The 22,897-nt window shown below is 44.2% G+C and overlaps 1 protein-coding gene across 2 annotated transcripts in view; it reads left to right on the forward strand.

Annotated features, from left to right (window-relative positions):
- prkdc (protein kinase, DNA-activated, catalytic subunit) overlaps positions 1–22,897 on the forward strand; it is a 364,122-nt gene that overhangs the window by 281,011 nt on the left and 60,214 nt on the right. For both annotated transcript variants that reach the window (XM_070892539.1, XM_070892550.1), the window contains exons 67-73: positions 4,942–5,050; positions 9,078–9,189; positions 19,225–19,411; positions 20,152–20,326; positions 21,057–21,247; positions 21,342–21,522; positions 22,128–22,288. In XM_070892539.1, coding sequence (XP_070748640.1) covers positions 4,942–5,050; positions 9,078–9,189; positions 19,225–19,411; positions 20,152–20,326; positions 21,057–21,247; positions 21,342–21,522; positions 22,128–22,288 — 1,116 coding nt within the window. The remainder of the gene's footprint in view (positions 1–4,941; positions 5,051–9,077; positions 9,190–19,224; positions 19,412–20,151; positions 20,327–21,056; positions 21,248–21,341; positions 21,523–22,127; positions 22,289–22,897) is intronic.

Consider the following 22,897-nt stretch of genomic DNA (forward strand, 5'->3'; position numbering starts at 1 on the left):
TTTAGGTGTCTATTGTATATGGTCCACGTCTGAGTCATACCGTAGGGTGCGTATCACTACAGCCCTGTAGACTATAAGCTTGGTGCCAGATTTAAGGATCCAGCCTTCGAACACTCCCTTCCTCAGGCGACTGAAGGCTGCGCTGGCGCACTGGAGGCGGTGTTGGACCTCGTCGTCGATGTCTCCCCTGGCTGATAATAGGCTCCTCAGGTATGGAAAGTGGTCCACATTGTCCAAGGCTGCACCATGGATCATGATGACTTTGGGGGGGGGGGGGTGGGGGCAGGCAGTGTGGTGGGGTCGGGGGGGGGGCAGGCAGTATGGTGGGGTCGGGGGGGGGGGGGCGGCAGGCAGTGTGGTGGGGGGGGTGGGGGCAGGCAGTGTGGTGGGGTCGGGGGGGGGGAGGGTTAGTGCTGTGTGGCGGGGTCAGGTTGGTGGAGGACCTTTGTCTTAGGGATATTTAGTGTAAGGCCCATGCTTTTGTACGCCTCGATGAAGATGTTGATGATGGCTTGGAGTTCAGCCTCTGAGTGTGCGCAGATGCAAACATCGTTCGCATACTATAGTTCGATGACGAGAGGATGGGACGGTCTTGGATCTAGTCTGGAGGCGCCGAGAGTTGAACAGGTTCCCACTGGTTCTATAATTTAGTTCCACTCCAGAGTTGAGCTTGTTGAGTGTGAGATGGAGCATTGCAGCGAGGAAGATCGAGAAGAGGGTTGGCGCGATGACACAGCCCTGCTTGATCCTGATCCGGATGTGGATTGGGTCTGTGGTGGATCCGTTGGTCAGGATCATGGCTTGCATGTCATCGTGGAGCAGGCAGAGAATGGCGACAAACTTTTGGGGGCAGCCGAAACAGAGGAGGACGCTCTAGTCCCTCGTGGTGAAAAGTGCGAAAGGCCTTTGTGAGGTCAAAGAAGGCCATGTACAAGGGTTGGTGCTGTTCCCTGCATTTCTCTTGCAGTTGCCGCGCCGTGAAGATCATGTCTATTGTACCCCGTAGTGGACAGAATCCACATTGTGACTCCTGGAAGAGCTCTTCGGCCACAGGGAAAAGACGGTTGAGGAGGATTCTTATGATGACTTTCCCAATGGCCGACAACAGGGAGATTCCTCTGTAGTTGCTGTAGTCAGACTTGTCTCCTTTTTTAAAGATGATCATGATTACGGCATCTCAGATCTCCAGGCATGCACTCCTCCTTCCAGATGAGAGAGATGAGGTCATGCATTTGCACCAATAGTTCCTCTCCGCCATACTTTAGTGCCTCAGCGGAGATTCCATCCGCTCCCATTGCCTTGTTGTTCTTGAGCTGATGGATGGCCTTTTTTTACCTCGTTGCAAGGCAGGGGTTTTGCTGAGATGATGACAGGTCGCATGCTGCGGGATGGAGCCGAGAACACTCGTGTCAAAGACAGAGTCTCGATTAAGGAGATCTTTGAAGTGCTCCTTCCAGCGGGCCCTGATTGCCTCGGTGTCCTTGATGAGTGTCTCCCCGTTCTTGGCCAGCAGTGGGGTGGGGTCTTGAGTGCTTGAGCCGGAGGTCGACTTGACAGCGGTGAAGAATCCTCGCACATCATGGCTGTCGGCCAGCTGCTGCATCTCCTGTGCTTTCTCCATCCACCACCTGTTCTTTAGGTCACGGGTTTTTTGTTGGACCTCGGCCTTCATCCGTCTGTAGAGCTGCTTTGCTGCTCCATGGCTGGGATGTTGCATTAGGTTCAGAAATGCACTACGCTTGTGGTTTATTAGCTCCTGGATCTCCTGATCATTCTCATCAAACCAGTCCTGGTGTTTCCTGGTTGAGTGACCAAGCGTCTCTTCACAGGCATTGGTTATGGTGGCCTGGAGAGCAGACCAAGCACTGTGGACACTCTGCGTCTCGGGGTCATCGAGGGTGCCAGGTTGGCAGTGAGGCGCTGGCTGTACAGGGCTCTTTTAGCTGGGTCTTTAAGTGCCCCGGCTTTGATTTTTCTGAGGCATTACTTCTGTTGCCATCGTCGTTTTGGGGCTATATTAATATTGATGACGGAACGGATTAGACGGTGGTCCGTCCAGCAGTCGTCGGCTCCTGTCATGGCGCGGGTGATGCGCACGTCCTTGCGATCCCTTATTCGAACAGTGATGTAGTCGAGCAGGTGCCAGTGCTTGGAGCGAGGGGTGTTGCCACGATGCCTTGTACTTGTCCCTCTGGCGGAACAAGGTGTTGGTGATGACAAGGTCATGTTGTCAGCATTTTGTCAGGAGCAGGGTACCACTGGAGTTGGTTCTCCCTACCCCATCTCTGTGTCCTTTCCGACCTTGACATTGAAGTCACCGAGGAGGATCAGTTTGTCGTCTGTAAGGACGCAAGACACGGATTGTTCGAGGCTGGAGCAGAATACCTCTGGCCTCATCTGTTGTGTCAAATGTTGGGGCGTATGCACTGATAACTGTGGTGCAGTGGTTCCGGTATAGGGTGAGCCGGAGAGTCATGAGACATTTGCTCACTCCCCACTGAGGCACTGAAGTATGGCGGAGAGGCACTGTAGGCGCAAGTGCATTACCTCATTTCTCTCATCTGGAGGGAGGAGAGCATGCTGGGAGATGTCAGAGATGCAGTGATCATGACCATCTTTAGAAAAGGGGACAAGTCCGACTGCGGCAACTACAGAGGAATCTCCCTGTTATCAGCCACTGGGAAAGTCGGCGCTAAAATCCTCCTCAATCGTCTTCTCCCTGTGACTGAGGAACTCCTCCCGGAGTCACGGTGCGGATTTTGTCCCCTATGGGGTACAACAGACATGATTTTTACAACGCGACAGCTGCAAGAAAAATGCAGGGAACAGCACCAACCCTTGTACATGGCCTTCTTTGACCTTGCAAAGGCCTTTGACAATGTCAACCGTGAGGGACTATGGAGTGTCCTTCTCAGTTTCGGCTGCCCCCAAAAGTTCGTCACCATCCTCCGCCTGCTCCACGACGACATGCAGACCGTGATCCTTACCAACGGATCCACCACAGACCCAATCCACGTCCGGACCGGGGTCAAACAGGGCTGCATCATCGCGCCAATTCTCTTCTCAAACTTCCTCGCTGCCATGCTCCACCTCACACTCAACAAGCTCCCCGCTGGAATGGAATTAATCCACAGAATCAGTGGGAACCTGTTCAACCTTCGTCGTGTCCAGGCCAGATCCAAGACCGTTCCAACCTGTCGTTGAGCTACAGTAAGCGGACAACGCCTGCGTCAGTGTACATTCAGAGGCTGAACTCCAAGTCATAGTCAACATCTTCACTGAGGCATAGGAAAGCATGGGTCTGATACTAAACACCCGTAAGACAAAGGTCCTCCACCAACCTGTCCCCGTCGCACAGAACTGCCCCACCCCCCTGCCCTCCCCTCAGTCATCAAGATCCACGACGCAGCCCTGGACAACGTGGACCATTTCCCATACCTCAGGAGCCTCTTATCAACAAGGGCAGACATTGACGACGAGATTCAACACCATCTCCAGTGTGCCAGTGCAGCCTTCGGTCGCCTGAGGAAAAGAGTGTTCAAAGATCAGGCCCTCAAATCTGCCACCAAGCTCATGGTCTACATGGATGCAGTGATACCTGCCTCCTGTATGGCTCACAGACGTGGACCATATACAGTAGACACCGCAAATCGCTGCAGAAATACCACCAACGATGTCTCCGCAAGGTCCTGCAAAGCCCCAGGGAGGACAGAAGCACCAACTTTTTAGCGTCCTCGACCAGGCCAACATCCCCACCATTGATTCACTGACCACATTCGATCAGCTCCGCTGGGCAGGCCGCATTGTTCGCATGCTTGATACAAGACTCCCAAAGCAAGCACTGTACTCTGAACTACTTCACGGCAAACGAGCCAATGGTGGGCAGAGGAAACGTTTCAAGGACACGCTCAAAGCCTCCTTGATAAAGTGCAACATTCCCACCGACACCTGGGAGTCCCTGGCCAAAGATCGCCCTAAGTGGAGGAAGTGCATCCAGGAGGGCGGTGAGCACCTCGAGTCTCATTGCCGAAAGCATGCAGAAACCGAGCATGCCGCAAACCAGTCCCACCCACCCTTTCCCTCAATGACTATCTGTCCCACCTGTGACGGGGACAGTGGTTCTCGTATTGGACTGTTCAGTCACCCAAGGACTCATTTTTAGAGTGGAAGCAAGTCTTCCTCGATTCCAAGGGACTGCCTGTGATGATGATGCTGATGATGCTCGCTTTAGCGTTCCAAGGGAAGTAGTAGCGCTTGATTTAGCACTCCACTTCCCTCCTGGAGCACTATACCGGAAGTTCGTGTCGGATTCAATTGTGTAGCGCCCGCTGATACTTTTGTGCTCCCTTAAAAGTTACCGCTCCCAAACGGGGCACGGTGCAATTTCTAGCCCATTTATTTTTCAAAAAAGATTTTGACATGTTTCTCATATAGATATGTGCTGTGATATACTTGACAATAGGTGATGCTGTGGTTATGATGAAAAAACGCTCAGAACAGACAGGCTTATCTGTCCTGGCGCCATAGATGGCAAAATCATTATCTCATGTTAACCTTCCTGTGAGTCAGTTTGTTAAATGGCTTGTTGCAAGTTCCTTCATTAAAAATATCATACCAAGTCATCAGTTCCAGTTTCCGTAAAGCTAATTTTTTTTTTAATTGTACTTTTAAATTTTAAAAAAGTTAACCAGATAAATTGGTGTTTCTCACTTTACAGTGACTAGGATTGTGTGTCGCAAATTAAAGGCTGTTTCTATTTTTCATCTCGATATACAGAATGAATTATTAGATTTTGCTTAACCATTTGGCATTAATATAAATGTTTATTAATAAAAGAATCAACAGTAAGATTCTGACAAAATAATGTATGTTTTGAAGTATTCGTTCAGAATAAATGACATATTTTTCAAAATGTGTTTAATGTTTTTATTTTTTTGTTAGAATTATTCCAGTGTTGACACGCTGCTCCATAGGAGTCGACTTACCAAGTTGCAGTCTCTTCAAACTCTGACTGAGATCCAGGATTTTCTCCATTTCATCACCAAAGGATGTAAGATCCTATCTGCTGCCGAAATAATAATAACTGTAGGCTGGTGTGTTCCACAGCAACCTGTTGATGTTCCAGATAAAAGCCTGTCACTCACTAGATGCAATTGTTTTAAGCGTTTTAATAATACTTTGTGAAAAAGGATATGGCAATTTTTTTATCAACAGATGTTTGTGTTTAAACACACACAAGATGACTCGAATCACATTGAAAGGCAATAACTTAGCAATGACACTGTGGTTCCTCTTCATGCCCCAACCAAAAAAAAATTGTTTCAAGGAAACCTTGGCCCTTTTAAGACTAAAACCAAGGACTTGTGAGCAAGATACCACGAATATTTATGACTTCTCTCATTGCGGGATAAGTAATGTCAGATACTGTCTTTTAATCTGGATCAGACAACCTTGAAATTTGTTTCTGTTCTTGGAATGTCTGTGCGGAAAGTCATTCTCGGGGCCTTTTGCAAATAAAAAAGAATGAATTATTTTTGTTTAGCCTATATTTCCTGTGAAAAAAGGAAAATATATAGATATTTTCTGTGTAATTGAAAGATGTGCATCTAACATGTCTATCACACTTCAAAGTGTGACTGAAGTATCAGACATGCAAAGTGCACTTCACATTTATCACAACAAACACTATTAACTAAATAAATGTTTCCAGTAGAGTTGACAAGGGAGAGCCATTTGATGTGGTATATTTGGACTTTCAGAAGGCATTCGACAAGGTTCCACACAAGAGATTAATGTGCAAAGTTAAAGCACATGGGATTGAGGGGAGTGTGCTGACATGGATTGAGAAATGGTTGTCAGACAGGAAGCAAAGAGTAGGAGTAAATGGGTACTTTTCAGAATGGCAGGCGGTGACTAGTGGGTACCGCAAGGTTCTGTGCTGGGGCCCCAGCTGTTTACACTGTATATTAATGATTTAGACAAGGGGATTAAATGTAGTATCTCCAAATTTGCGGATGACACTAAGTTAGGTGGCATTGTGAGCTGCGAGGAGGATGCTATGAGGCTGCAGAGCGACTTGGATAGGTTAGGTGAGTGGGCAAATGCATGGCAGATGAAGTATAATGTGGATAAATGTGAGGTTGTCCACTTTGGTGGTAAAAACAGAGAGACAGACTATTATCTGAATGGTGACAGATTAGGAAAAGGGGAGGTGCAACGAGACCTGGGTGTCATGGTACATCAGTCATTGAAGGTTGGCATGCAGGTACAGCAGGCAGTTAAGAAAGCAAATGGCATGTTGGCCTTCATAGCGAGGGGATTTGAGTACAAGGGCAGGGAGGTGTTGCTACAGTTGTACAGGGCCTTGGTGAGGCCACACCTGGAGTATTGTGTACAGTTTTGGTCTCCTAACCTGAGGAAGGACATTCTTGTTATTGAGGGAGTGCAGCGAAGGTTCACCAGACTGATTCCCGGGATGGCGGGACTGACCTATCAAGAAAGACTGAATCAACTGGGCTTGTATTCACTGGAGTTCAGAAGAATGAGAGGGGACCTTATAGAAACGTTTAAAATTCTGATGGGTTTAGACAAGTTAGATGCAGGAAGAATGTTCACAATGTTGGGGAAGTCCAGAACCAGGGGTCACAGTCTAAGGATAAGGGGTAAGCCATTTAGGACCGAGATGAGGAGAAACATTTTCACCCAGAGAGTGGTGAACCTGTGGAATTCTCTACCACAGAAAGTAGTTGAGGCAAATTCACTAAATATATTCAAAAAGGAGTGAGATATAGTCCTTACTACTAAGGGGATCAAGGGGTATGGCGAGAAAGCAGGAATGGGGTACTGAAGTTGCATGTTCAGCCATGAACTCATTGAATGGCGGTGCAGGCTAGAAGGGCCGAATGGCCTACTCCTACACCTATTTTCTATGTTTCTAAAGCCAATTGCCTGAAATATTATTGAACAAGTCGGAAACAAGTGGCAAACCAATACATAAACTTCCAATCAAGAATCAGAAAACTGTATTGATAAATACCTAGCAAGAAGGGGAACTGACGAAAATAATATTAAGAACATAATATAAATTGACTTGGCATCAGTTTTCGTATTTATGCTGTTGACAGCCAGCTCTACCTCTCCATCACTTCTCCACTGACCTCTCCACTGTCTTGTTCAACATACAATCTTGGATGAGCTGCAATTTCCTCTAGCTAAGCTGAGATTCCAATCCCATAGCCTTGTCGTCATATAGACCGCCTGCTAAGTAACATTGCCGACCTCACCCATGTCTCTCTAACCTCCAGACTTAACTATTGCAATGCCCTTCTGGCCACCCTCACCTTCTGTAAACATCTCCTCCAGATCTCTGCAGTTCATACTCCATTCTGCACAAAGTTTTGCTTGCCCAGAACTGCACTCCCCTTCCGCCCCCCGATCTCTCTGTCCCTTTGACTCCTGCCTTTTGTACATACCACACTCCCTTTGCTCCATCTTTGGTGGCCATGCCTTCACGTGCTTAGGCCCCACAGAGAAGCACTGAGTTAGGTATGGTGGTGAAAGGAAGCACCTGTGGTAAATATATATGCACACAGTTTAAAAAAAAAACTACACTGTGATCGGCTGTCCTATTTTTCAAAGTGAGTGTGTTCTTTGTTTGGTTTTTCACATTACTGAGAATATTTTTTTCCAAACGCATTTAGAATTAATTGGTAAATGTCTGGTTGGAAATCGGTGGTTAGTGGTGTGCCACAGGGATCGGTGCTGGGACCACAACTGTTTACAATATACATAGATGACCTGGAAGAGGGGACAGAGTGTAGTGTAACAAAATTTGCAGATGACACAAAGATTAGTGGGAAAGTGGGTTGTGTAGAGGACACAGAGAGGCTGCAAAGAGATTTAGATAGGTTAAGCAAATGGGCTAAGGTTTGGCAGATGGAATACAATGTCGGAAAATGTGAGGTCATCCACCTTGGGGAAAAAAAACAGTAAAAGGGAATATTATTTGAATGGGGAGAAATTACAACATGCTGCGGTGCAGAGGGACCTGGGGGTCCTTGTGCATGAATACCAAAAAGTTAGTTTGCAGGTGCAGTAGGTAATCAGGAAGGCGAATGGAATGTTGGCCTTCATTGCGACAGGGGTGGAGTACAAAAGCAGGGAGGTCCTGCTGCAACTGTACAGGGTATTGGTGAGGCCGCACCTGGAGTACTGCGTGCAGTTTTGGTCACCTTACTTAAGGAAGGATATACTAGCTTTGGAGGGGGTACAGAGACGATTCACTAGGCTGATTCCGGAGATGAGGGGGTTACCTTATGATGATAGATTGAGTAGACTGGGTCTTTACTCGTTGGAGTTCAGAAGGATGAGGGGTGATCTTATAGAAACATTTAAAATAATGAAAGGGATAGACAAGATAGAGGCAGAGAGGTTATTTCCAATGGTAGGGTAGACGAGAACTAGGGGGCACAGCCTCAAAAAACGGGGGAGCCAATTTAAAACCGAGTTGAGAAGGAATTTCTTCTCCCAGAGGGTTGTGAATCTGTGGAATTCTCTGCCCAGGGAAGCAGTTGAGGCTAGCTCATTGAATGTATTCAAATCACAGATAGATAGATTTTTAACCAATAAGGGAATTAAGGGTTATGGGGAGCGGGCGGGTACGTGGAGCTGAGTCCACGGCCAGATCAACCATGATCTTGTTGAGTGGCGGAGCAGGCTCGAGGGGCTAGATGGCCTACTCCTGTTCCTAATTCTTATGTATATGGCTTTCCGATTACAAACTGCTTTCATATAGAATCCAGTTATAAATGTTCACAAGTTTCTGTTATAAATGTTGATCTAAAAAGGTGTTGCAGGAAATATCATTTGTGGTTAAGAACGTATGTACCATCCACATATAAATCAGCATTGTTTTATATGTTTACACGAGTGAGCATCTGAATTTTGACTTGCTATAACCTGGGTGTATTAGGATATCGTATTAATCTGATTTGTGAGTAAGACCTTCATGACCCAATCTAGCTTTATGAATTATTCCTGGTTTGTTGAATAACTATTCCATTGTTTATTTTTTACAGTTAATTTAACCTCTGAAGTACCTCTCCGCAAACTAATAAGAACTTGGACAGGCCGATACCCCGAATCAAAGATGGATCCGATGAGTGTGTGGGATGACATAATCACAAACCGGTATGACACTAGAATGGAGCTGTCCATCTTTGCAGCAAATGGACGATGATAATAGTTCTCACAAAATTATTCATGAAATGGACATTAAATAATATTATATAAATTTTTTATATTGTGAATAAGATAGAGTATGAAATAACATTGCAACAAGTTCTTGGAATTGGGATGGAATGTTTCTTTTCATGCTGAAAATACACGAGAGACACAACACGTTCCACACATTACCTTCAATAGAAACGTATGATCTTTACTCGGAGTGATGAGAATGTGGAACTCACTATCACAAAGAGTGGTTGAAACAAATAGCATAGATGCATTTAAGGGGACGCTAGATAAGTACATGGGGGAGAAAGGAATAGAAGGATATGCGGATAAGAGGAGATAAAGGAAAGTGAGAGGAGGCACGTGTGGAGCATAAACACCAGCGGAGTGTTCTGTTTCTGCGCTGTAAATTCTATGTTCTTGCTGAACCTGAATCATACAAAGAGTATTGTAGTACTGCTATATTGCATTTGTTAGATATGCTTTTAAAAAAATTACAGGGTTACTCTACATTAAGTTTTTTATATGTGGCCACTTCTTCTCAACACTTAATTACTTAATTACTTCCTCCTTCATGATTTTTACTGTTGTGCTTTTGTGCCCCAATTAAAGTTACCTCTTTTTACTTGTCTCTGATTGAGTCCTCCAAACAAGGCCTCCAAGCCAGGTAGTGTTGTTGCTTACTTACCGATGAATCTTAGCTGACTCTCAGGATAGGTTGCATGGTTCTCGACAGTGACATCAGTGCAAACAACCTTGAAGCTACTAAAATCTGACATTGTCTGCCCCTTCTATTATGGTCTCTTGTAGATGCCACCTTTCCCATCATCCTGAGCCTACCTTGAGACTCTCTGCCCCCCCCATTCCCCCCCCCCCCCCCCCAACAGCAAGAGTTAATTTAAATAATACAGTTTTGCCTAGACACTGCTGGAGAAACGCTTTCAAGAAATTCCATCCCACTGCAACAGTCCCCAACACACATGTCTGAGGCTGGCTCGAGCCCAACGATTGGTGAGGGAGGGGGCAATTATGCGGGCGGGGTGGCGGTGCAGCAGCAGGGAGGAGGACGTGCTCAGAAAAGTTTCCCTCGCAGTGACCTGAGAAACCTGTATTATTAAATGTTAGAAAATTATTCCCTTTAACCCCCACCCCCACCAAGCACCCATGCCTTCTGCCCCCTCCTCATGCCCTCTTCGCTCCCTCCTGTCAGCTCCAGAAGTCCAGCATCCATGCCTTTTCCCCCCACTGCCAACCTATCCCCCAAAAACATCTATTCCACACTTTTGTCAGCATCCGCAAAACTCACTCCCTGTGACCCAGCATCCACCCAGTGCCACCTTCCCTGTGCTTTCATACTTCAAGACACTTTTCCCATGCCCTGACTCTTTCCTTCCCACCATTGTGCTGTCATATTCTGACACCCCTTTCTCATTCCCAGTGCTCCCAAATGCCACAGCAATTCATCCCAATGTTCTCATCTTATAATCTTCCTCCAGGTTCTCCCAATGCTCTCATACCCCTTCAACCCTGCTTCCAAAAGCCGAGGGCAATCCTCCCAACATTACCAAACCCCACTGCCCATTATTGGTACAAGCCCAATCCTTAACTCCTTATAGACCCATAGAATAGTACAACAAGAGGAGACCGTTCAGCCCATCACTTCTGTGCCGGCTCTTTCAAAGAGCAGTCCAGCTAGTCCCACTAACCCCGCTCTTTCCCTATATCCCTGCATTTATTTCTCCTTCAGGTATTTATCCAATTCCCTTTAGAAGGATGCTATTGAATCTATATCCACCACCCTATCAGACAGTGCATTCCAGAACTTAACCACTCCTTGCGTAAAAAGGTTTTTCCTCGTGTCACCTCTGGTTCTTTTGCCAATCACCTTAAATCTGTGCCCTCTGGTTATCGGCCCTTCAACGATTGAAAACAGTTTCTCTTTATTTACTCTATCTAAACCCTTCCTGATGCTACACACCTCTATCAAATCTCCTCAGCCATCTCTGCTCACCTTTATTTGTCCAATTGGCTGTTAATTTTCTCCAGATTATTGTTTCTAAAAGCTTACTCACCACTGACGTTAAATTAACTGGCCTTTAATTGCCAGGTTTATCCTTCTCCCCTTTTTTTCAACAAGGGTGTAACATTTGCAATCCTCCAGTCCTTTGGCACCACCCCTGTATCTAAGGAGGATTAGAAGATTGTGGTCAGCGCCTCTACAATTTCTACCCTTGCTTTCCTCAGTAACCTAAGATGCATCCCATCCAGATCAGGTGACTTACCCAATAAGTACCACCAGCCTTTCTAGTACCTCCTCTTTATCTATTTTTTTAGTCTCATCTAGTAATCTATTTATTTCACAGAGCTTTGGCAAAATCCTCTTCCTTGGTAAACACTCAGTTTCCTGAGTGCTCATAGGCCCTACTACCCTACTGCTCTCAGACCCGCCACGACTCCTCTTCACCCCTTCCCAAACCCCAGCTTCCAGCTTCCCGCTACCAGCCACGTGCTCGAAGGCCTCCTATCTCCACCATTTTCCCAGGGCTTTGGTGCTCTCGGGCGGAAAACCTTACTTTGGTGGTCTAAAAATCGGGTGTTTAATCCACTTCATCAGCCAAATAAGGCAAAGCAGCAGAGGAAGTTGTGTTGTGTGAATTAAATTACATGGTGCAGGCAAGAACAGTACATGAGTTTACTCAAATTAAGAACTGGGGCTACAGGCAGACAAAGTCTCACCGTCTTGTGTGCCAGCATGAAATGCAATGTTTTCATCTCGATTCATCCATTTTTATTTTGAGGGCATGTAACCGCCGAGTTCAAATTCAAGAGATGTTTTAAGCTAAATTTGAGCTCGCTATTCAAGAATTGCCAGTTTTGAATATAAATTTCAAATATCTAACTTCACTTTTGAGACCCTTAGGTTCTATAGAATAGGAAAGGAAATATTATTTTTGTATGAAGCTAGCATCTAAACCATTTCAATAATTGATCCATGTTAGCTGACATTGTTAATGGTTATCTCTCCTCAGGTACTGTCCCTCTCCCTCAAATCTGCCATCATCAACCCTCTCCTCAGAAAACCAACCCTCAATCCCTCCATCCTTGCAAACTACCACCCCATCTCCAACCTCCCTTTCCTCTCGAAAGTCCTTGAATGTGTTGTCCCCTCCTAAATCCGTGCCTGTCTTTCCCGCAATTCCATGTTTGAAACCCTCCAATCTGGTTTCCGCACATGCCACTGTACCAAAACGGCTCTCATCAAAGTCACAAATAGCATCCTTTGTGACCGTGACAAAGGCAAACTATCCCTTCTTGTCCTTCTTGACTTTTCTGCAGCCTTTGACATGGTTGACCACTCTAACCTTCTCCAACACCTCTCCACTGTCGTCCAGCTGGATGGGACTGCACTTGCCTGGTTCCATTCTTATCTATCTAATCATAGCCAGAGAATCACCTGCAACGGCTTCTCTTCCCGCCCTTACATCATTAACTCTGGTGTCCCCCAAGGATCTATTCTTGGCCCCCTATTTCTCATCTACATGTTGCCCCTTGGCGACCTAATCCGGAAACACAGCGTCAGTTTACACATGTGCGCTGATGACACCCAGCATCTAGCTGATGACGCTAAACATCCGTAAGACAAAGGTTCTCCACCAGCCTGTCCTCACCGCACAGCACTGCCCCCACAGTCATCAAGATCCACGGTGCAGCCCTGGACACCGTGGACCACTTCCCATATCTCGCGAGCCTCCTATCAACAAGAGCAGGCATCGACGACGAGATCCAACACCGCCTCCAGTGCGTCAGTGCAGCCTTCAGCTGCCTGAGGGAAAGAGTGTTTGAAGACCAGGCCCTCAAAATTGCCACCAAGCTCATGGTCTACAGGGCTGTAGTAATACCTGCTCTCCTGTATGGCTCAGAGACATGGACCATGTTCAATAGGCACCTCAAGTCGCTGGAGAAATATTACTAACAGTGTCTCCACAAGATCCTACAAATCCCTTGGGAGGACAGGCGCACCAACGTCAGCGTCCTCATCCAGGCTAACATCCCCAGCATTGAAGCATTGACCACACTCTTATCAGCTCTGCTGGGCAGACGACATCATCCACATGCCAGGCACAAGACTCCCAAAGCAAGTGCTCTACTCGGAGCTCCTTCACGGCAAACGAGCCAAAGGTGGGCAACGGAAACGCTACAAGGACACCCTCAAAGCCTCCCTGATAAAGTGCGACATCCCCACTGACACCTGGGAGTCCCTGGCCCAAGACCGCCCTAAGTGGAAGAAGTGCATCCGAGAGGGCGCAGAGCACCTCAAGTCTCAATGCCGAGAGCATGCAGAAATCAAGCGCAGGCAGCGGAAAAAGCGTGCGGCAAACCAGCCCCACCCACCCCTTCCCTCAACGACTATCTGTCTCACCTGTGACAGAGTCTGAGGCTCTTGTATTGGACTGTTCAGCCACCAAAGAACTCACTTCAGGAGTGGAAGTAAGTCTTCCTCGATCCCGAGGGACTGCCTATGATGATGATGATTACATATGTACGCTGATGACACTCAGCTCTACCTTGCTACCACTTCTCTCGACCTCTCCACTGTCTCTAAATTGTCAGACTGCTTGTCCGACATCCAGTTCCGGATGAGCAGAAATTTTCTCCAATTGAATATCGGGAAGACTAAAGTCACCGTTTTCGGTTCCTGTCACAAACTCCATTCCCTAGACACTGACTCCATCCCTCTCCCAACTCCTGTCTGAGGCTGAACCAGACTGTTCGCAACATTGGTGTCTCATTTGACCCTGAAATGAGCTTTCGACCATTTATCCGCAGCATAACTAAGACCGCCTATTTCCACCTACGTAACATCGCCCATCTCCACCCTTGCCTCAACTCATTTGTTGCTGAAGCCCTCATCCATGCCTTTGTTACCTCTAGACTTGACTATTCCAACGCACTCCTGGCTGGCCTCCCACATTCTACCCTACGTAAACTAGAGGTGATCCAAAACTCGTCTGCCTATGTCCTAACTCGCACCGTCCCATTACCCATCACTCCTGTGCTCGCTGACCGACATCGACTTCTGGTTAAGTAATGCCTTGATTTCAAAATTCTCATTCTTATTTTCAAATTCCTCCATGGTCTCATCCCTTCCTATCTCTGTAATCTCCTCCAGACCCACAACCCTCGAGATGTCTGCGCTCCTCTAATTCTGCCCTCGTGAGCATCTCTGTTTGTAACCACTCAACCATTGGTGGCCATACCTTCTGTTGCTTAGGCCCCATGCTCTGGAACTCCTTGCCTAAACCTCTCCGCCTCACTACCTCTCTTTCCTCCTTCAAGACGCTCCTTAAAACCTACCTCTTTGACCAAGCTTTTGGTCACCTGTGCTAATTTCTACTTATGTGGTTCGATATCAAATTTTTATTGCATAATACTCCTATGAAGCGGCTTGGGACGTTTCACTATATTAACGGCACTATATAAATACAAGTTGTTGTTGTGGACAGTGCTTAATACATTCCCAAGAATACATTCAGGGGAAACACAAGTATACTTAGACACATTCATCTTTATTATAATTAGAATAAACAGCGTTCCAGTGGATCAACGGTTAAATACACTGTTCAGTGCAGCAATGAGCCCAAGAGTCCATGAATATTTCCAAGCTTGATCAGTATGCTGGTAAGCTGATCTAAACTAGTGTCAAAGACCCAAATGGCTTTAGCAGCCCTGAACTAGGTAGAGGAAAATCTAACCAGAGACCTGCAGAATGATTTAGAAAAAATACACAATTGGACAGAATAATGACAGATTAAATTTAATATGGCCAAGTGCAAAGTATTACACATTGGAAGAAAGAATTGGTATGAGTGCTTCACGAATGGTGTTGAAATAGCTGAGGGTGGTTAAAAAAGGGGGTTTAGTAGACTTGGCAAGTCCAGTCACTACAGAGTTGTAATCCGTAATAAGTAGAATGCTGAATTATTTTGCCAAAATAATGCCTGGTCAGATGACACAACAACTTGTATTTATATCGATATAGTGTCCATTTCTGGCCACCGAGAGAAGGGAAATGATGCAGGGAAGATCCATGAGACACATTCATTGGTGAGAGAACAGAGTTTTGAGGAATATCTGGAGAAACTCAGCTACTTAGCTTTGAAAGGTGACCTGTGTAATCTGGAAGTTTAGTTCAAATTATAAGACAGGGGAGGACAAAAGAACAAAAGAAATAGGAACAGGAGTAGGCCATTTGGCCCCTCAAGGCTGCTCCGCCATTCAATAAAATCATGGCTGATCTGATCTTGGCCTCAACTCCACTTCCCTGCCCGGTCCCCGTCACCCTTGACTCCCTTATCATTCAAAACCTGTCTAGCTCCACCTTAAATAAATTCAATGACCCAGCCTCCACAGCTCTCTGGGGCAGAGAATTCCAAAGATTCACAACCCTCTGAGAGAAGAAATTCTTCCTCATTTCCATTTTAAATGGGCGACCCCTTATTCTGAAACTATGCCCCCTAGTTCTAGTTTCTCCCACGAGGGGAAACACCTTCTCTGCATCTACCCTGTCAAATTCCCTCAGAATCTTATATGTTTCAATAAGATCACCTCTCATTCTTCTAAACTCCAATTTAGAGCACAAGTTGAAACTGGATAAAGGCAAATTTAGAACTGATAAGTCTTCTTTATACATATCAATATATGCAGTGAACCTTTGGTCCTTTGGTTAGGATGTGGAGAATGCGTAATAATTTAAGGCACACCTGAATGGTGTGATGGGGGGGAAGTTAGTTTTGTTTTTCTAGACAGAAGAGTTGGGATGAACTGAATGATCTTCCTCATCCATATCTATTCTGTGATCCTGGTTGCTATATGGTGACCCCTGCTGGAACTTGTACATACGTGTGCGTGTAGATATTAGGCGAAGATCGGATTAGAGTTGGCTGTAACATACATGCCCAGTGGTCAAAAATGCTACAGTCATTGCATACATTTACATATGAAAAATAGACACTTGGATCGAGGTACTGTGTAAATGACTGTGGAATCATGTACCAGTATGAGTCACCCTCAATAAGGTTTTGGAGTCATTGGGCCCGAGTTTGGTCGACTTATTGTTGGCTGCCGCTGTGTTTTCTTGGCGGTCTAAATGTTTTCTGGGCACTCTCCCCGTCGAGCGAGTTTTGTCAGGTCCTCACGCCGGTGGGGAGAGAACACCGCTGGGGGCCGTCCACTGGCATGTGCCAGCGTGAAACGCCCACAAGAGTCTCCCACCCGCTGAGTTGCCAGTTTGGCCGGAGCCGTCCTCTGCTCCAGCAGGGGAAAAGACCACCACGTGGAGGCAGGTCTTACCTGAACGGTAAGTATGAAGACCTGCAAAAAAAGGTTAGTGCACTTCTTTTCTTTATTTCTTTTGCAGGGATTTAGGTGGATGTGGTCCCCTGAAGGATTTCTGGTGTTTTCTTTTATTGGTTTGAAAACTTTTTATTTTATCAATTCCCCCCCCGCCCCCCCCTCCTGGGCCCGACTATCCTCAGCGGTACTTTGCCGCGGATCGCATTTGCCACCCAGAATGGGAGCTGCTGCTGCCCAGAATTGGTGTGCAAGGCCCATTTTTGTCGCCGGGTGGTCTTTCCCACATTTTTTTCATGAAACTTCCGCCCAAAGTACTGTCAGGATCTCAGTGGTCCTTTGGAAGGTACTTGGGCGGAACTTAACTTTCACCAAACTCAGGCCCAATGACTCCAAAATCTTTAGTCTGTACCATAGTTGAAACTTGTATATACGCAAGAATACGGGAACAGGACAAGACTATTCTGCCTCTCTAATTCACTGCAGCATTTGAATCCTCTTTTAGATCCCAGTCTGACTTTTTTTTAAACTATTTTCCAACTGAATTCCATATTTCTCTGCTCTCTGCCAGTAATTGTTTCAATTTCCTCTTCAGTACTTTAGGTGATCCCTGCTGGAAGGGAATATATTTTAAAACTTTTCCACAGTTTTGGTTTCCATATTTACAAAAGGATATACTTGCTTTGGAGGCAGTTCAGAGAAGGTTCACCAGGTTGATTCCGGGGATGAGGGGGTTGACTTATGAGGAAAGGTTGATTAGGTTCCTATTTCTTATGTTCTTATGTAACCTAAAGACCTTAGTCTAATGGACCACAAAACTTTAACACTGAGACTAACAGAGACTATTAAGTCTCCAGATTCAAATCAATACATAATTAATCTGCATGTAATTATGTGCTGTAATTGTCATACCAATGAAATGTGTCTACACAAAAAATCCTTTGAAATATTTGCTTATTAAGTTTTCTTATCTTATCCTTAAAGACCCTTGCTACATTGGAATTCAGAAGAATGAGAGGTGATCTTATCGAAACGTATAAGATTATGAGGGGGCTTGACAAGGTGGATACAGAGAGGATGTTTCCACTGATGGGGGAGAGTAGAACTAGAGGGCATGATCTTAGAATAAGGGGCCGCACATTTAAAACAGAGATGAGGAGAAATTTCCTCTCTGAGGGTTGTAAATCTATGGAATTCACTGCCTCAGAGAGCTGTGGAAGCTGGGACATTGAATAACTTTAAGACAGAAATAGACAGTTTCTTAAACGATAAGGAGATAAGGGGTTATGGGGAGCGGGCGGGGAAGTGGAGCTGAGTCCATGATCAGATCAGCCATGATCTTAATAAATGGCGGAGCAGGCTCGAGGGGCTGTATGGCCTATTCCTGTTCCTATTTCTTATGTTCTTATGTAACCTAAAGACCTTAGTCTAATGGACCACAAAACTTTAACACTGAGACTAACAGAGACTATTAAGTCTCCAGATTCAAATCAATACATAATTAATCTGCATGTAATTATGTGCTGTAATTGTCATACCAATGAAATGTGTCTACACAAAAAATCCTTTGAAATATTTGCTTATTAAGTTTTCTTATCTTATCCTTAAAGACCCTTGCTACATGCTAGTTTATGGTTCCATGGAAAATGAGACACTTCAATATCTCGCTTAACTGGCCGTTATGTATATCGATAAGTGCAAGCTTCCATCAAGGGTTGCTGGATAATATCAGGAGCAGGAACCATGGCTAATTTTCCATTCCCTAACCCAAGGGAACTGAGGCCAATTGTAGTGTCCCTATTCAACCTTAGTTGAAATCTACTAACTTGGCATGTGAAGCAGGGATCAAACCTGGGACTTGTTGGTATGTCTCAGCTACTCACTGGCTAGCTTCAGCCAGTGACTCATTAAGTTTGTAATTTTGAGAAAATAGTCTTGTGTGTTATACTTGTCTATCATAATTTATTTAAAGTATGTGATTCCAAAAGGCATTAATGCACAGATGCTGCTATGATGTACTAATTATACAGCATGTGCATCTAATAGATAATAATATGAGTGAAAAAGTCATATATATATACTTTAGATATGAAAAGTGCGAACAAAAATCCTCAGTTTCATTTCACATAGTTTGCCAATAATGAATCTGTTTATTTGCCTAATTAAAAGTTTTGTGTCTGTAGTAAGCTTGTAACATTGCTGTTTGGTCCATGTGTGAAGAGCATGGACTAATCAGATTCCCACAAGATCATTCGCTTTTTAAAAAAAAATTATACTTGGTATTCTTCCAAGTGTTTTTAATATTGTTTAATTATGTGCAGCTAGTTCCCGATTTACTCGGCCTCTTTTTTACCTTCAGCTCCAAACAAAGCTGCTTATCAAGTTTGCAGCCTGCTCAGCCTCTGTCTGACCAGGCCTATCTGCTTGCACAACCCGATCCCAACTAAACCCCACCTCTACTGTTTCTCACAAAGCACTTGCCTGATCTGGTGTTTCTGACCATGCGATGTGTGGTACCAGCCACCCTTGATTTCAGTTTTTGATCTTAGTCCATGAGCTATGCCACAGTTGATCACATTGTCTTTTATTACAAGTTCTTTGGTATAACTACTTGTTTCTGATTTTTTTTCTTTCATATCGTAGCTGTTTCTTCCTCGACAAGATTAAGGAGCGATTGTCACATGTTCAGGCCAATGATAGTATGGAAGTGGATGATGAAGGAGCTGATACTAAAATGGACGTGGACAGAGAAGAGGATGATGTCAACATGGTCATAAGAAGCTGTAAATTTAATATGAAGTTAAAAATGTTAGAAAGTGCAAGGAAACAGGTATGCAACAAAAAAATACCGGCATCTGTTGATCAAATTCAGTAAGCATAAAAATCTGTGGTCTATGTTAATTTCTATTGAAGAGATATTTTGATGTTGAGGGGGGCATTGAAGTGCCAGTTCCACTTGTTTAATCACAGTATTTAGTCTTGATACAGACATGAACTAAAATAGGCCATGAACATAGGATGAGTTTGTAGTCAGGATTCCAGCATCCTATTGCTAATTACTGTCTCCTGCTGCAAGGGTATGGTTGTGGATGTCAGGTAATGTTCTTTATAGTCAAATAAGCAGCTAGCACTCACTGTTGAAGGTTATACATGAATAATGTTCACTTTGGCAAGGTACCTGAAGGCATCTTTGGGAATATTAAGTCAAGGAAACCAAGTTATCAGGAGTGGAAAAAATAATTGGCAAAAAACCCCAGAAGTTCTAGTTATAGCATTTTTGTATTTATTGCGAAAGATTGCATGTTGCTAAATTACAACTCGGAAGTAATTTTTAATTTTTTATGGCTGAAATACATTGTTGTCCAATTAAATTTAAAATAATTACAACTGTGTCAAACTCATAAATGGCCAAAGTGTTAAACCTTCATCTTCAGCTGCAAAATAATTAATTCTTCATGGATTTTTTTGTCCATTACCGTAATACTGTACTTGTACTTCATTTTGAACCTGTACTTCATTTTCAGAGTGTTGTATCTTTTTTCAGAAAGTCAATTGTTTTCCTTATTTCAGAACAACTTTTCAGTATCAACAAAGCTGCTGAAAGAACTTCTCGAAGAGTCCAAGACTAGAGATGACTGGAGAGTGCAATGGATACACAGTTACAGCCGATTCAGCCATAAGCGCAGTCGTAGTTTAGAGAAAGCCGACCAGATTGTAACTGTGATGAAGACCATCCCCTTGCTGGGTAATGGCTGACAGATTTCTAACATTGCCATAGCAACTGAAAATGTTGATTCTTTAAATCAGAAGGAAAGCTTTCTGACAGCTTTCCCGTTGAGCGTGTTTTTAACCTTTTTTAATGCCGCTGACTTTTAAAAATGTTTTCTCTTTTAGAAGACTTGCATAACATTGTGTAATGGCAAATATTATGAATTCAAATTTTTAAAATAAAGAACATGCTTCAACATGTACCAGAGAGATTTAGATGCAGGGAGAAACACCTTTCACAGGGGGTGGGATCCTGACTGCAGTTGTGCCATCAGATAGAAACTGCAAACCATTTCTCCACAAGCAAAGGAGTTCACAAACATGGATTATCCAATATTCTATCCAATACTCACCAGCCGAACCAAGAGCAGCAGAAGCCTGAGAACCAACCTGCTTGGCCGGCTTAGGAAAGGCCACTTGATGAAAGACGAAAGAGAAAAATACGAATAGGAAAATAATTCTTAATCATTACTTTATTTTTTTTAAAGGCAGGGACGTAAGGAAAATAGAGCAGTCTTCAAAGGATTAAAATGAATACTTTTATCAGTTTGTGGAATCATAGATATGAATTTACACCCTATTACTAAAAGTCTGCGGCATATTGAATAACTGACACACAAGGCACCCAAACCACTTCAGAAAAACAATTAAGTTAATGAAGACATCATTTCAATGCTGCTGTCTTTAACAGGCATCTTATCTTACAGTTGAAATCGAGGTGGCTTATCTAAATACACATAGACATGCTCTCAGAGATCAGAACACATTGCTTGGTACAACCTACTACATTATGGCTAATGCTCTGAATAAAGACCCATCATCTCTTCAGCATATTGAGGAGGATCGAGCAAGAGGTGTTATAAAACTTTCGGGAGCTGCCGGTGATGATATAGCACAGGTAAGAAAAAAATGTCTTAACTCTACCAAAGGATGCACAAATACAGTTAGTAACTGAACCTGTTCTGACCATTCTTATTTTTGTTGTCGCTCAGGTTGTGATAGGATTATACAGAAAGGCTCATGAATATCTGCAAAGTGCTGTTGAAAAGGCTGAAGAAGAGGTGCAGTCTCTTTCTGAAGAACATGTTGAGACAGTGGGAGTGATTGAGGCCTACATGAAATTGGCAAATTTCTGTGACAAATGTCTGCGTGAGGAAGAAGAAAGTGAAAACAGTAAGACTGCCAGCAAATTTGTAATAACTAATATTCTTCTCTCCCTAGTATATATGTATTATTTCTATATATTGGCATGTATTGTGTATTAAAACAATATGTAGCTCGTGAAGCATGGGCCTTCTCTCTCTCGCTCTGTCTGCTGTTGCCTGCTGTTTTTTATGGGAAAAAAATCTTTCCATTTTCTCCTCTATGGTTTTCATCTTTTTTCCCTCTTTTATCTCACCAGTTTTCTTTTCCTTTCCCCACCTTTCCTGAATATATTTACCTGGATTTTCTGCTAGACTGTTGCATCAACAAAAGTACAGTGTGGTATGACTTGTCCTTGTCATAAGGACATGGCCTTGACCCCAGCTGATTTTCTGACCTGAAAGTAATTTGCATTTTCCAGATGGGTACTCCACCTTCTATGTTTTAGGAGAGTGGCCCTTGCCCAAAAGTTAGTGAGGAACCCTGCTTTTATGTTGGAACAATGCACTTATCCTTTACTGTTTATTCCAGCTTTCACACCTTCACAGTACTGATGATCACAAATACATTGTTAGTGCACCGTGCACTTTCTGTTCTTTCATGATTTTAAATAAATGAATTTATGTTTCCTACAGTTATGAATTTCTCTGAGCTGCAGACTTTCCCTGCGTGTGTAGTGGAGAATATGTTAAAAGCACTGAAGTATAATTCAAGAGAAGCCAGACTGAGATTCCCTAGATTGCTACAGATTGTGGAATTATATCCAGCTGAGACACAGGACCTCATGACGAGAGAGGTACGCACGAGGTCACTTCTGCTGTTTTACATTAAGGCTTAACATTTGGATTTTGCAGTCTTTATGAACATTTTTACTCGGTATCTGTATTATAGACTGTTTTTGTTCATGGGGCTGAAGGGGTGAACTTGGGCCCCAAAATTGCTGTGGTTTATTATATAGACGGTAGTGTACATGGAGCTGATTGTTTGCCATTAATTTAATGAAATCATCATCAAAGGATATGGTATAATTGGCTTACTAGATTTGCAAACTATTTTCTTTGTGTATAAGTTGTTCATGGCTCCTCTTCCTTTTTCCATGTCACACTTCTTTCCCAGTCAAGAGAGCAGCCAGAATGCTTTGGGATGATAACCTTTTGCTGTCTGTCAGAAGCATTGCAATAGTAAGCTGCCCTCCTATTTCCCAGATGTGCCCTAGTGACACAAATAAGATACAGTTCACTTTGTGACATGGATTTGGAGGGTACCAGTTGAGTAGTGTGCTGGAGTGCCAATATGCTGTGTCACCAGACTCCCTGTAGCAAAAGCACTAAATAAATGATACCTCCAGTATCTCTGGATTAAGAAAAGGAAAAAACATCCAGGGGTTCCGACTGCTTTTTACTAT

Source organism: Pristiophorus japonicus, chromosome 1, assembly GCF_044704955.1.
Source record: "Pristiophorus japonicus isolate sPriJap1 chromosome 1, sPriJap1.hap1, whole genome shotgun sequence".
Taxonomy (NCBI): Eukaryota; Metazoa; Chordata; class Chondrichthyes; family Pristiophoridae; genus Pristiophorus; species Pristiophorus japonicus.